Source organism: Charadrius vociferus, unplaced genomic scaffold (assembly GCF_000708025.1).
Source record: "Charadrius vociferus isolate BGI_N301 unplaced genomic scaffold, ASM70802v2 scaffold758, whole genome shotgun sequence".
Classification (NCBI taxonomy): Eukaryota; Metazoa; Chordata; class Aves; order Charadriiformes; family Charadriidae; genus Charadrius; species Charadrius vociferus.
Genome location: NW_009649934.1, coordinates 2,385,016 through 2,401,126, shown reverse-complemented (window position 1 = coordinate 2,401,126; position 16,111 = coordinate 2,385,016). Strand labels below are relative to the sequence as shown.

Here is a 16,111-nt window from a genome sequence, read left to right as displayed (position 1 = left end):
AATGCAGCAACGGGCTCCTTAGCAGCTCTGTGTAGGAACTGCAAAGTAAACACGGAATCAAAGAGCATTTCCCTTCAATCTCAAAACAGTAAGTGATACCAGCTGCTTCTCTTTGCAAAAGCAGTGAATGAATTTCCATTTCTGATGGTCTTTGGGGCTGTCAGCCACACTCTTGCTCCCTGGAGAAGAAGGTGACACCGATTTGTTGCACAGAGAAAGGGGAGGATTGACCTCAGACTGTCTGCTTGGATAGCAACCTTAACTGCTCAGTTTGGCTTTAGTTTATAAACTATGGGGTTTGCCTTTTGTACTGACCTAAATACTGCAATGTTTCGTTTACAAACATGCCAAGGGAAAACTGGTTTTGCCCTTGCCCTACATTTCCCTTTCTCTTCCCAGTTTAGCATCTCTAATATATTTCCTTCACCCATATTACAGAAACTACTTTTTCACATAAAATATTTTAGTCATTTGCTGGAATTCATAGGCTTCATATCCCACTGTTTAAACAGTCATATCCCACTGTTCATATCCCGCTGTTTGAATGGTCAGCATTGACTCAATTTATTTATATTAAATAAACAATTTGCTATTAAAAACCATTTAAAATGCTACTGGTTTGATTAATGGTTGTAAGGTTATTTTTTGAAAAATAAAAATTTAGGCTGACAAAGAAAACTTTTGTTGGTACAGTTTATAATTTATAAAACAGAAAACTCACCTCTTCTGACATTCATTTTCATTCCACTGCCTTTTGCTCCATCAGACTATTCCCTCTGCACACCTGCTCTCTATCGCCATTTGTCTGATTAATTATCCTCACTTCTTCTCTACAGGCTTTGACAAGTTCCTCTTCCTTCTCCAGCTCCATCCCCATTTTCTGCCTTGTGTGGCTTAAATCTCCACCCTAGATATACCAGCTCCTCTCAAAATGAAATGAAACAGAAACCATCAATAAACAGTCTTAAATAAAGTAACAATAAAAAGCAGAACATCTTGGCTATATACCAATTTTTGGAGAATTTATAAATTAAGCGGTTTTCAGAGTAGGAGCTGCCTGAGGGGTTTAGGTTTCTGTGTGATACACACTCCCATGGAGAAACAGTCGTATTCAAAGAGGTCTTTATGGCAGCATTATACATACTATTTCCCTTAGATAACACAGGTAGAAATTATTATCAATTCAGAATCTAATACAAATGCTGAGCAGTATTTCTGTATGTGAAAGCATCACATAGGTGCATCTCAGTTTATTTTTTTCAACATCCGCGTTTCCTGGTAGTATACGCTATTATTAATTCTTCTCAGGATTTCCACAATTATTATTCCTCTCTTGTCCTGCTTTCAGCTTGTTGAACCTTGCCAAAAAATCCTGCTGTTAAGCTAAAACATACCTGTGCTTCATCACTCATGTAACTTTTAATATGGAAACTTTGTAGATATTTATTAGTAAACAATTTAAAAGCAGGTATATAATCTTCACAAAGATGGGCCTGAGTGTTCCTTGACAGGTTAGAGAGGACCGAGATGATCTGGCATTGAAAGGGCATCTGTGACATCTAGTTTTGTGTTCAGTTTCCTTTTCTGCCCAAAATTCACGTAACCTTTCCAAGTCTTTCAGGATCTTTGAAGTCTGAGTTGGCTCACTGTTCTCCCTTCTCCATTTCGTAAGACCGGTAAGGGTTTGAGCATGATTATGGGATGGGCAATTTAGAAAAAGCGCAGAGAAAGTATTGGCAGCCTGCACAGGCAGAGAGATGACAGGTATGACTCGCCTATGTGAGGCACACCATTCATCCTCTTTGTCACAGAGGCAGAGAAAAGAAGGTAGGAAAATACTTAAAAGTAACCTTGTGCAGAAATATTTACAAGCAATTGCATAGCCTTACATTCTCACCAGCAATCCTTTTCTTCCACGCGTGGCTAATCCAACCTGCGCTCATTAGATGCCCATGTGATTCTTTTGCCCTGGAGGTTTTGGCTATCTTTACAGCTGATCCATTCTTTACATTTAACAAAGACAGTCAAATCACATATGTACGTAGGTATGGCGAGACGTAGGTGTCCTGACAGGAAGATTTGGCCTCACATGTCCCACCTCCAGTTACTTTTTTTTATTGCTTTTTTTTTTTTTTTTTTACTCCAAGCATGTTATTACTGTCTGTGACTCATTTCATTAATCTGGAGAGCAGGCTAGAAAACAAGTGAATAAACACCCGGCTTCACAACCTTCTGTCTGCACTGTTTACTTCTCTGCTAATGAATGAACAGCTAAAAAACAGAATTATCGTAATTGGGGACATTCAAAGGGACATTATCTCCTCTTTGTCAAGAGCTGCTGCCTGGGTCTGCCAGTGATTACACTGCATGGTCAGACGATGGTCTCTGAATGTTCACTCCCCATGACAGTGTAAATATGACAGAAAATCCAGGAAAACAGTGGAAAGGAACATACATGCAAGTCAAAAAGAAGAGCACGGAAGTCTTTTACATGATCACAGCTTTCCTACTAAAAAATAATTAAAAACGGGTGTGAGAAAAACAAAACAGCTGCAATGCCACACACAGGACCCTGTCTCCAGCAGCACAAGGTCGGATCTCTTGTATGCGCTGTGCTCGAACTCACCACACGCTCCGAGTTCTGCAGTTCCCTCTGTGCGCATGGATAGGGCTCTTCATTTATCACGAATATGGCAGGCAGCGTCTGAAATGTCCTACTCCCCCCTTTAGAGCTGTCAGAGAGATCCTATCTCCAGTGACATGAATAAAGATAGAAGATGAAGGCCTAAATGAGAAACAAATTACTGTAGTCTCAGTTTTGCTCTCCAATGCAGAAATTACAGGAATTCAAGGTCTAACTTCTGCCATCACGGAAGCCTGGGTTTTACTCTCCCTTGCAGTCCTACAGCTGCAGAGACAGACACAGATGAACTGATGCTCAGTGCAGCCCATACTTCATCCCGACTCCTGTCGGATTCACAGAATCAACCTTTTCTTGCCTCCCTTGGAAGCATATACAGAGTTAAACCTTAGGACTATCATTTCAAACATGGTAAGGTGTTTAATAAGTCCCTTTCAACTTTCGAGAATAGGCATATCGCACCGTTTCTTCATAAAACAAGTATTTAATGCCCCCAGAAAGCATTCTAAATAACATCTAGATTACTATGAATTATTTTCAAAATAAGGCATGACACTAAATCTGCTTGTGCACTTTATATACTCTTTACCCTTTGTTATTACATACACTCAGATTTTGGGATTTAGTATAACATTGATATTTCTGCACTTCGGTGCACAGTTGAACACACTCTTCTCTGATCTGCTTTCAAAGAGAATCTATTAATTTCTGTATCAAGGAGGGCTGACTTTCAACTCCTGAGCTAAACATACAGTCCAACAGAACATGAAATTCAACATTTGGCCACTCCCTGCTTTCTTTTCCTGCTCCCACTGTACAATGGGACAGCAGCTCGTACATGTCTCCATCATGTGAGTGGTGTATTTTCACTTTTGTGCCAACTGGCCACACGTGAGGTTTTGTCCCTGCCGACTGTGACACAAACAGAGGTGCCTCCCTGCCTAAAATACATTCAAAAGCTTGTTGTAGAAATTGCTACGCACCTCCCTGTGTCCTTCGAGATGAGTCCATGCTGTCTGGGCTGGACAGATAGACTGGACACCACTGGTCTATAACATTGCCATAACACATTGACTTGTGTCACCTGGACTTCTCAGGACTTACAAAGACAGGCAGATGGCCTCCACACCTGCTTTGAGCCCTGACAACAAACATGCTGATATCTGTGCGGCTGGCAGCATTTCAGATCAAGAGTTAGTATTTTACCAGAGTCCTGGATAGCTTGTGACACACAAATCAACACAAAGCTAGTGTTCAGCACATAAAATACCCTTTCCCTAAACCCTCTGTAAGACTCTTTCAATGGAACATAGTTTTCTTCTTATAAATCCAATTGTATCAGGAAAAACAGAAAAAACCCTTGAGTATGACTTATGACTTGGTCAGCCAAGAGTTACGCACCACTCCATCACAGAGAGTCTATTTTCCCCCTCATCTGACACATACTGCAGCAGGCCGTAAGGGCGGAGGGCTGCTAGTAGCCCCGGCTGGGGGACCGTGTTCTCGCATCCAGGTGCTGCGAGCACAAGAGGTCCAGCCCTCAGAGCAGACACACCGCTCACCATTACAGGACAGGTGCTCATTCCGTACCAATACCTCCTCTCCTCCGACACACGCCTATTAGGACTGGGCCCACTCTCAGGGAGAGGATGAGAGGACATGATCTGCCAGGCGGGTTCCCACAAAACTAAAGTTTCCTATAGAGCTGAGGTACAGACACTGAGTAATACAGACAGACAGACAACTAACTCTGTGTCCTTTTAGCTGACCTGCCATGCCTCATCTGCATGTGTAGAATAACACAGGCAATTCCAGCTAGAGCTCTTCCCCACTGCTTCTCTCCTCCTCTTCTTTGGAGTAAGCAATGTCCAGTGGCAGATGGGAAACATGACAGAGACATGAAACCACACAACGTTTACTGGCAGTGAGACCCTTACGTTAATGATGCAGTGGGAAGAAAAAAAGGTGAACTTGACAACAAAAGCTCAGACTAGATTTTTTGAGGCTTCATGCCAGAGTATCTCTCTTCATACGTAAATATGTATTTGATTTGCACTTCTGAATTGAAAGCATCTGGGCCACAACACTTGAAATACTTTCATGTGTACTTAACTTTAGGATATATAACTTCAAAGATGTAAGCACGCAAAGTCACTCTTGGCATGGAAAACATCATCATACAAACAGAAGAATAGTACGTCTTTTTTTTTAAAAAAAATATCTCACTTTGGCAGGATAGTATTTCTGATTAATAGAAATCTGAATTAAATTTCACCTTTCACATATGCAGTAGTTAATTCTAAGCTAGAATCAAGCAAACTCAGTTTTCAGTTGGCTAGATAAGACTAATAAGATTCTTCCACTTTGTTACTTCAACATATGCAATCATACATAACACACAAATATCAACTTTCTTTTTAACAAATATGAACTTTCTTTTTAAACTTTCACTGGAAATAATTTTCTGAAGTTGGGAACAAAATCTGCTGCAAAGGGAAATACACAATCTCAGGAATTCTACAAAGAACAATTTCAGGCTTAAAAGAAATGCTTTAAAATTAATTTGCTTAGTACAGAACACCACCACCATTTACAACACCATCACTGTACAGAAATGAAGCAACTCTATATTAGAGAGAAGTTATGGGAAGGAGGTTTAATGCGTGCGTGTGTGAATGACTGTAGATGTGCTACGAAAGCAAACAGTATTAACAAACTAAAGTAATTGCTTATTATTACTGAGTTCCTGTTAGCCAGGAATGTAATTGCTGTAACTTGGGATGACGGAAGCTTCAAGTGATAGCACCAGATGCCTTATGACACAGAGTCGTGTACTTCTGGAGCTAATGATTGCTTACTAGATAGTTGTTCCAGGATCCTCAAGGAACAGCTTAGAAACTGACTTTGTGCAGGAATGACAAATTAATCGAGAAAACATTTGATAGCTCTACCGAGTGCCAGCCAAGGTTTGAGCTCGATGCAGAGAATCTATTACGAAAAAAGGAGGCAGACCTAGCTGAGTCACTTTAAATCAGGAAATTCAATTCCTTCCTACTCCTCAGATTTTAAATATCCTACAGCAAAAAGCTTCAATAGGATTTTTTTTAAGTTTAGAGAAGAAACTGAAATACTGCAGTCAAGACTCTCTAAAGGAAGTACTCATGACTTCCAAAAAGCGTAAAATACATCAGTCTAACAAAATTAAGAAGGAGAAGAAAATAAAAGGATTAAAAGGAAGATAACTAGTCCATCTTATTTCATTCTTTGTAGTTAAACGAAGTATTCCACACAAAGACTTAAAAGGCAGGAGGAGGACATAAAAGTATTTCTGCTCTAAGTGGCTACATCTCAGTGAGATAATGAACAACCTGCACCAAGGGATTTTGCAGTAACAGTTCTATGACCCAGGGCACTAGCATGGTGCTTTACAGAGCCGATTGGAAAAAAGCTTAAAAATCCATGGGAAATGGGATTTTAAAGTAACATTTTCCTGAGAAATTTAAACATGTTTATTCTGAATAAAGTTGAGAAACAGCAAAGGTTAGAACATCTTGTGCAGGAGTTGAAAGGGCTGATGGGTCTACTTACACCCCCCATTCAGCACAGCACCTCGGGTATGAGAAATGATAATGGAGGAAGTGCATCAACCTCTGGGAGAAGTCCCAGTGAGGCAAGGATGGCAGAGCTGCTCTCCACGCCATCATGCAGGGGACTGCTATGACTCTGAAGGGAGAGCAGCATTTGGGTTATCTCTAAAGGAGGCACTCATAAATCTTGGAGAGTATACCCACAGCCTGTTCTCAAACAGTAAGAAAAAGTACTAAGTTCTAGCTGGGTTCATTTCTTCGCGGAGGTCTTCTATTACCCTCAGAGGGATATCTTTCCTACTATTACCCATTGCTTGGAACTTTCCTCCTCAGCATTTTACATACAATGTCGTTTCTTGTTTCCTGCCAGGTAGTGGGATTCCTTGAAAATCTTCCAATACTTTACACCACTAAATGAAGTTCAGAAATAAGAGAAGAGGTGGTACAACTGTAATTAAGCCAAAAAAGAAAAAACACTGCATCACGGAAGGTTAGCTTTAGGACAATTAATTAGATTTTTACTCAAGACAAGTGTCAAACACACAGTGATGAAGTGCAAGATAGAAATGTAAAACCTCTGAAAGCAAGAAAGAAAGTTAACTTCACCTTGACCAGATTTCTGCAAGCAGAAAGGGAGCTCACTCAGGCAACTTAGGGACAACAGAACTTAGTCTGCAAAACATATTTGTTCAGTTATTAGTTGCCCAAAAGAAAAGGGTCATTTATTTGGTATACTAACAGCATTTACTCAAAAGTCTCATTTATAAACATCAAGCTGAGCCTTGCTTTAAACTACCTCAGAAAAAAATATGGAGTCTGTATTGTATATCTATCTTTAGGGAAACATAATTATTTCTGAATTCAGGAACTGCTCTGGGTTGGAGCAGCAGCTAACATCCTAACCAGAAATTCCTTGATCATTACTCAAGTGGTAGCATTTTTATTTTAAAAAACCTTAGTCCTCCTCCCCCACCAGTATTTCTCTTCTAACACATTCCATTCTAATTTTAGTCTTTTGAGAAGTTTCTTTTCCAGATCAACCCACTCTTTTTCACATTTAAATAATTTTCAGTTTTTTTAAAGAGCTCAGCTTTAGCAGGTGTTTCAGTAGCTAAGCAATAAGAAATCTCTTGAGAACATCTTCCATGCTTCCCAAATGGATTAGCCTGGAAGTTTTGGGAGAGCAGTATTAGGCAAAATAAGCTTGCCATTTAATTTCAAAACAGGAATAAGAGTCCTAAGACAAAAATGACAAAAAGACACACCCCCAAGAAGCAGCACTTATGCTCACTGTTACCAAATAAAGAAGGTACAATAAGAAACAATTGTTACTGTTGCAATACCGGTAATTAACTTCAATGCAGTAAAATTCAACAGGAATAAATTTAGAAGCTCAACATGGAAGAAAATGATGCAACTCCTCTTTTTTTTTTTTTTTTTTTTTAATTATTCAGCTTCAGTGCAGCCCCATAACCAAGAATGCCAAATGGTTTGCAACCATGGGACCAAATAAGTACATTTCAGTGGCTAACAGTGGAAAACCCCCAGCATGTTGTCAAAGCAGCAGAGAGTTTACTAGTAATTTGGGCCTGCAGCCCCACACAGCTAAACCATGTCTATTATCAGATCTGGAAGCTGAACTGTATACTATCTTCAAGTATCGCCCCTCCTCAGACAAAAGATAGCCTGGCCCTTCATGTCACCTCCAGCTATTTGAAAGCTGCAGTTTTTCCTCTTTTGGCACCTAGAAGCTAAAAACACTGCAGTACGTTTCAGCAATTGCTCCTTTCTGCAGTCTCAAGTAGTATGAGGAAACCCACTGACAATGATGCCTCTGTGCCTTTATGCAGTTAGAGCAGACCTATGAGGTCTCGGCACCCAGTAGATTCATGAGGCAGGAAATTTTGAAATAAAGTTAATGCTAGGCATCATCTACAGATTTACCAATACAGGTGTTCATCTACAGTCACAGGGTTATCTTCCACATTTTCCTAGAGTGCAGGAACATCCTCCTCCTCCGGTGGTAAAAAAAGACTACTAAAAAGTTGAATCTATCCTGCTCCATCTGTACAGAGGTAGCACCTGCAGTAAAAAAATAAGTTGGAGTAGAATACAACAGCAAACATTTCTTATCTTATTCTTCGACATGACATATCATCCCCTGTTTCTACTCTCTTTGCCCCATTAAATTCTTCTAACCACACAGACTGAAAAAAAAAATCCTATTTTGAAGCTGTACTTAGTACTCAAAAAGCATTTTCTTACCTGGTGCAAAGATTTCAGGGAAACATTCCTTCAGCAAATGTTATTACCTAGGATTGCTCTAGCCTCAATTTTCCAGATGTGAGATGCATTTAAGTATGTACCTGAAGTAAACTTGCTTGGTAGCTTGCAAGAATTTTTAACACCACTTTTTTTTCTTTGAGGTTTTGAGTACGTGTTCTCTGTCTTGCAGGTTTACTGTCTTCATCCTGTTTAGGCTCTCTAAAAGGGAATTAACTATGTTCATTCTCAGCTACGCCAGCTCCAGTACGGAGAGCAGCCAGGTGAAGAGGGGAAATACCGAGACCTAGGAAGAAGAGAATTCCGGTATTGCTATAAAAAAACTCTCCGAAACACGTACTACTGGAAGAATGGAGTTCTCCCACATGTAAATTCATTCCCTGCTTGCCTTCACTCCCTTTGTTCCCGTGGTTTGTTAGTGAGTGTGAAAGGGTACTGGTGAATGAGCTGGGGTGCATCCTCAAGGACAAGTTTTCTTCCCATTAAGTACAGCTGAGCTGGCTCCCATGGCTGGCTTCATCCTTAGGCTGAGCATGCAAATATATTAAAGCAGCTGGACACAGACCGACACCTCTTCCCTACCTTTAACACAGGTTTAAAACATGTACTTACGATTACGTGCAAGTAATTAAAAGCTTTAGTTCTCCCCTCCTCACTAAATCTTCCTTTTCTCAAAAGCGCCTTTGTCTAAACATGGGCCAAATAAAGTCTGAATTGAAAAGAGGACGGGAAATTAGATCAAACTGAGTATGTAGCATTCTCATTATCCCTCATGTCAGGCAAGTCAGAAGCAGTTACATAATTGGGCCTCTAGACTCTAGGCAGTGAAGTGTTAAGAGAGAAAAGCAATCCCAGGACTGCATGCTGGGTTTTGACAAATAGAAAAACACAGAACTAGGCCAAGAGCTTCCCATTAATGTTAGTTTTTAATTGTACCATGTCAAAAAAAGGTTCGTCATATGGCACATATGGTCAAAGAGGTAAGGAAGTGTGTAGTGCAAGAAATGGAAAAGGGAGGGAGGGAATTTTATCTGTGCTTGTGTACATACTTGTGTGAGAATCAGAGAAAGTGCACTTGCGAGTGAGCGAGCAAGAACGCATGTGTATGAGGAGTACAGTGCAGAGAAATACAAGGGGAGGCAGCGGCCCATAAGCAATTGCTATGAAAAGGAATGGGGGTGGGGAATTGTGCACAGTCCTTTTTTAGCTTCTGCTGTAAAAAAATAAATAGACCTTTTAATCTGTGTTCTCCTTGAAGCCTTCTCTATTGACCATTCATTTCTTCTTTCCCTTCCCAGCTCTTTACCTCCTCTATATGGCTGATGAATATGCAAATGCATAATCAGTTCTATAATAGCCTATCCTTTCTAAAAACAGGCTATAAATTTGGATCCGAAGCAGCAGGTTCTAAAGAGACTATTATACTATATGGCTGGGGGAAGAGGCAAGACCGAAATACCACCACTAGCACACCAAAGCTCTTTATAAAGTGTGTGAATGCGGCTAGAAGGCGGGCCCTTCATCTAACAGAGCGCTAGCAGCCAGAAAGGAAAGATCTTCTGCAAAACGTACACATGAATCTCATCACAGGCTCCTGCGGGGCAGAGCGCACGTGCTAGCAACAGGCAGTGCTCCCCGCAGCCTTGGGCAAGAACGCTAACGCGACAGACCCCGAGAGCCCGTAGGTTTTAGTCTGAATCGATGCCAGCTACCGGAGCCGCGGGAGCTCGGGGGCAAGGCCGGAGACCTCGGCGGTGCAGGGGATGCGGAGGTGCCCGGCGGCGGTGCAGGGCGGCGCGGCGGGCAGCAGGTGGCGCGGCGGGGCCGGGGCGGGCGGGCTGCGCCGCCGGCGCCCGCAGAGCCGTACCCGTGTGCCCGCAGAGACGCACCGACGCCGCCGGGGGAAGGTCTGTCCCCCCGGCGAGGGGTGACGACAAGCACAGCCCCCGAGCCTGGGGTCTGGCAGATTCTCACAGCTCCGGCTGACGCAGACACGGCTAGAACGCGGCCAGGGCCCTTACGCCCTGCTCCCATGGGCGTACAGAAGGCAGCGGCGTTACAAGCCGGACAGCAGTTTGGGGCTCCGCACATTGCACGGCAGCTGCTCCCCAGCTCCCGAGGAGTCGCCTCCTTTCTTCTGTGAGATAAGCACAAACGCTGCTGTACAATACTTGCATACACTTCCATGTCTGCCAGTTTCAGGCCCTCCTCAGGTTCCCGCCGGGCTTTACAGTATCCCTGGGTGTTGTCGCTGCAGGGTAGAACGCAAGAACGATTAGTCCAAATTCAGTGAGATGGTATTGTCCTACTATACAGGGACTGAAAGTTGAAGCTGCCGCGCCCAAGGGCATCAGTTCATCACCCTGGTTTCTGAACTGCAGTTCCCCACGGAAAACTACTCAGGAACAGGTACACGTCTTGAAGCTCCAGACTGAAGTGACACGCAAGAAGGCACCAGCTAGAAACTGAGAGCTCCTGCTCAAACTCTGGGCAAGACAGAAGCCAAACCGTGGATTGCAACAGTTCCAATACCCCTCTACCCAAGGCAGCCAGAAGATCACCATGTTATACACAGGTTGCCCTATTAACTGGGATAGTGGGAGCATGTGTCACCCTGATGGGGCACAGAGGTGGGAAGGTAGGAGCGATGTACATACAGCACTCTCAAAAATTTTGGATAAAAGGGACAGAAACTTGTATCTGGCTCTAATCCCAACTGTTGCACCCTGAACACATCCCAACTCTTCATTCATTATATTATCATTTACAGGTAGTGAATAATATTTGCGTAATTCATAGGAGTAATATGATAAAAAAAATGTACAGGACATGCTATAATCAGAGACAATCAGATAAACATGAAACAATTTTAAAATACATCTTTGCAGAGATTGTTATTTAAGAATAAACCCTTGTAATCTTAAAAAACGTTCGAAGTTGGGTAGCCTTTGAATATGGACACCATTGAACACTTTCCTTCTCCCTTTTCCCATCACCTTCAATACAGATGTACCTCGCAAAGCAATGCAAACTCTGCAACATCTCAACAAAAACAGGGATGACAGGAAGAAGGAATGTTGTAACACGATTTATTAAAATCAGTTTATAAAACCCTAGGACGAGGTCACAAAGAAGAACGGAGGTCTCATCCAACACTTTGAAGATGGGAACAGTGCTCCCCAGACAAGGTCCAGAGCCTCGAGATGATCTTTGTTGGAGGTAACAAGATCTATGTGGCCGTCAGATTTGACGATTCAGATCCTCTCTGGAGCCTTGTTTTCCTTTTTGTCTTTTAACATTCTTCCGAGCCTATTAACACACCAGTACTCTGTGTGCCTACCACAAAGTAGTTTTTGCCTGCATCACTGGAAGCACATAATTTTCATCCTAGACTCCGATAATACTTTCACAAATATTTGCTTCACCTCAACTAAAAAAAAACAAACAAAAAAAACCCCCCAAAATGCAGTGAGAGGAAACATTTTGATCACAAAGTAGAACAAATTCACAAACCAAAGCTAGGATCCCATAAAAAAAAGAATGAGAATAGGAAAATAACAATGGTTGGATATACTTATAGGTAATCTCCCTTAGGTGGCGAAAATCTTTGGATCCAGAAACACCGACAAAACACTGCAAATAAAGCAGCATTCTCCCCTCCCTGACCCCAGGAAACAAACCAACTCCAGCACCCCAAAATTTGCTATGATCAGCATAGCTTAGGCACTGGGTCTGGAGATAATTACCAGAAGGGATGCTGGCAGACACCAGGGTCCATTCAGAGAACATGCATTTCCCACTTCTTCCTGAATTTCAGAAGTCTCTCTTGTAGAGCAGTCTCTTGTATACAATCGCATGTCCAGCCGCACGCCCTAGAGGTCATGGATCCAAGAGGAACAGCAATATTCTCTGCAGGATACTTTCAACTAATTAAATCCTTATTAAAACTCTTCACATAAAGTACCATTTAAATTAAAAACATTACAAGAGAGGGATCTGACAGTGGCATAGACGCAACATAATGATTACAGTTTGGAAAACTTACAGGTTATTAAATGAGAATGCATGACAAATTCAAATCTTCACATGAGACTACATGAAGACTTTAATGGAAACGTACGGATACTTTTTTCTGTAACAGGAATAACTGTTTACTGTTTAGGTGATATTCTGTAATTATAGGAGGTAAGTTTGGAAATATTGACTGTTACCAGTTCTAACATGAAATGCTGTCCAGATGCATCCGCCATAGAACTGCACCTGCGCTACTCACAGAAAGAGCAGTGACATTTTTCTCCTTTCTCAGTACTTATGTTTGAACTACTAAAAACTCCTAGCAGAACACTCAGCATTTTTCTATTCCCAAGTTTAAACCGGTAGCAGAAGTTACTCTTGTAGCTGGCTCTTAAAGCCTCAGTGCATTAGTATGCTGAGACTGCCTCCTGTTCTCTCCCCTCATCCGATACAGTTAAAGCCAAAACAAAAACCCGTAACACCTCTGGTATTACTGTACCTTCCCTAGCAATATGCAACAGCATCATGTCATGTACATCAGCCTTTAAAAGCAAAGCCTTGATTCAAGTTATAAAAATGTAATCTTTCACGCTGCTCCCTCTTTGCAGGATAGCTTCTTCACAGTCTCACTGCCTTTGTGGTACGGACTGAGTTGATCATACTGATTTTAAATTGTTCCTTTTAATTTTTACCCTCCACCCACAGGTCCTTGCCTTCTCTTCTCACTGGTTATTGCACCCTGGGGCTGCAGAAGAGGTGCCTGCCTGCTTCTGCTTCTTACGGCGTTTGTTCAGGAGGCGGTTGTTGGATGTTTTCAAGTCTTTGATTTTGACCTGATCATAGTCCACCCTCATGGTAGCCAAAGCGCTGGTCATCTCCTCCTGAAACCAAGGAAGCAATTCATTGAAAACCCCGAGGCAGAGAGCGCACAGCCACCCCACACTACTGCCAGGAGATGAAGGTACAAAAAGGGACCCTCTGTTACACCACGGCCAGAAGCAGCTGAGCCCTTTCTGCTGCACCGCACTATGACTAAAGGCTTCGTTCTACTCAGGGACTCATTCAGGGGGAACTATTCACACAGTGTTTCATACGTGAGCACGCAGGACCACACTCCGCTGGCCTAAATTCCACCGTGTCCCTATGCCCAGCATTTCTTACTGGCTGGTTCTGCCCTTCACCAGCTACTGCGCCCAGGCTTCTAACACCAGAGTCAGGGCGCTGCTTTCCTTGCTCTGTTGCCAAACTAGGCTAGCAGGAACGAGACCAGAGAGCCCACACAAAGTTGTTTAAAAGCATGTGCTTCAAATTCACACGCTTCCTTAGCTGGAATTGTTTAAGTGCAGGCAAATTTTAAACTTTTTAATAAGGCTTTAAGCAAAAATCTGCTCAAGTAAACCAATGTCTATGCATTTAGTTCAGGAAAGGAAAGACGATTAAGTATTATGGGAATGCCGGTGGCACAAGGGAATACCTCTGGGACCTATACAAAGCACAAGTATGAGAAGTTCTCAGAAACATGGAAATGAAGAACGCTAAGTGAAACTATCTGTTTGATCTCTTTGACTTGAGAGGCAACCGTTGCCTAGGTCCTATGAAATTTTACCATTACCGAGTTCAACAGCTGAGACTATATATCAGTAACTTAAACAAAATCAGTAATCAGTAAAATACACTATGAAATTATCAAAATGCCAAGCACTGTAAGTGCAAAAAATTCAGAATTAATTGTAAAAGCATGCCAACCTGATAAAGGCCAGCAGGAAAGAGATAAAGCTTGCAAACAACTTTTAGTCTGCCCTACAGTTTCTCTTTGCAGGAAGCATTCAACTGTCATCAGTACAAACAGTAGGTGAGGCACCTGGTTAGATTAAGGGAAAGACAGGTATATTTTTATCTTCCCCTTGAAAAACGTCACAACAAGACAAGGCTAAGTTTATTTAACGCTGTTATACAATACAAGAACAGAGTAGAAAATCAGAATGCAGCTCAACCCTCCCACCCCGTCCCCCTGCATTTTCATCATATTCTTCACTTCACTATAATGAACTTCAAGCTCACTCAACAGTGTCCCTTCTTCTCTGTGGCTGCATACAGTGGCTCAGTCAGTAGCACCATTAATAACTTTGATCATAAACATGTACTTTGTTGGTGTTTGGCTACCAGATGAAGCTCAAATAGCATTTAAAAAAAAAAAACCAAAAACAAAAAACCAGTTATCATATACACTACTGTTCTAACCAGGACTGTTTATGCTTCCCTTGTTTAACATGGTTGCATTCAAAATAGCTATAACCTCCAAGGAAATAAGCATATGCAGAGAAGCCAGCCCATCTAATCTCTTATCAGACTTGACTTCAAAAAATCTGAACCGTCATTGACTCACTTTGACTTCATCCCAGTGGTCTTTATCCTCTTGCAGGACCCGTGCAGTATGAAGAGGAGTTGGTGGCACTGCCATTGATCTCTGAGAAAAGAGAAAAATACCAGAAGAAGTGTTCTGCAAAATCATGTTTGGGAAGTGACTGCTTGCTCTTCTATGCGTGCGGAGGGCATAAAAGTTTATCTAATGTCCTTCAGTGGCCCACATTATTCATGTTTTCAATCATTTCACAAGCTAATTCTTGTGTGAGGTAGAAAAGGACTATAGTCTCCACACGACAATATCTTTAAAGAACAAAAGGAGAGAGAAATCAGTGCTGAGTTTTTCACTCTGCTCCCTTCCAGTCCAACCAATATCCCTGTGTTAGATAATTTTTCATGTACATTTTAGACTTTAACTGTCATTTCACTATTTATCAGTCAATGTTTTAAAGTGGTTAATTTGACCTTTATCTTCTAGGATTTGTCGTAGGAGAAATTTTCTTGTACATGCACATTAACTGAGATTACCAGTTTATCAGATCATGAGTGTGCCCCAAAGAGGAAATTATACTATTATTCATAGTAAGGCACAGTTCAGAAGACAGTGCATCACTTGAGATGCTCTTACACATAAAATTGAGATCTGTGCTCACCTGCCATGAAAGATCAGCAGATACTTTAAATTAGAATAAGGTACAATTTCTAAAGCACGAAGCACTGTTCCCTAGCTAAATTCAGCAAGAATCATAGTATTTCTTGCCAGTCCGTAACTCAAACTATAAATTCATATTCTATCTCTCTTACACTTTCTACTCAAACTTGCTGTCTACTGCTGTGGCGTCCTACACCAGGTGCAGCCGCACGTCAACAAAGTCTAAGGAGATCCTTGTATATGTCATTGTAAATGAAGCATTCCATTGTAAGTGGTGTTTATACTCCATTGCATTAACAGCACCGCTGCAGTAGTTACAGAAGTGGAAGCAGAACTCATGACTCCCGCATCCTCTAGAAAAGGACCCTAGCTTGCCAGGGTATAGTTTTACCAAGTACAGCTGGGAGGAGGGAAATGGCAAACCAGCAGACTTGCTTTAGTGGTGTCCCTGAGCAGGTGTTGAAGTTACCCTCCTATCTATGAGCTACTTCTTGTTAAATAAATCTTATCTACAAGCTAACTAGAGGATTATGTGCTCCACTTAAACTGAAAAATTTTGCACAGTCCACA

The 16,111-nt window shown here is 41.8% G+C and overlaps 1 protein-coding gene across 1 annotated transcript in view; it reads right to left on the bottom strand.

Moving 5' to 3' along the window:
* Window positions 1-13,026: 13,026 nt before the first annotated feature.
* The window catches only part of MAPKAPK3 (mitogen-activated protein kinase-activated protein kinase 3), a 48,109-nt gene continuing 45,024 nt past the window's right edge, over window positions 13,027-16,111 (bottom strand). Inside the window, exons 9-10 of the mRNA XM_009891258.1 lie at window positions 14,912-14,992; window positions 13,027-13,406 (exon numbers count right to left, since the gene is read on the bottom strand). Coding sequence (XP_009889560.1) covers window positions 13,248-13,406; window positions 14,912-14,992 — 240 coding nt within the window. The 3' untranslated portion in view covers window positions 13,027-13,247. The remainder of the gene's footprint in view (window positions 13,407-14,911; window positions 14,993-16,111) is intronic.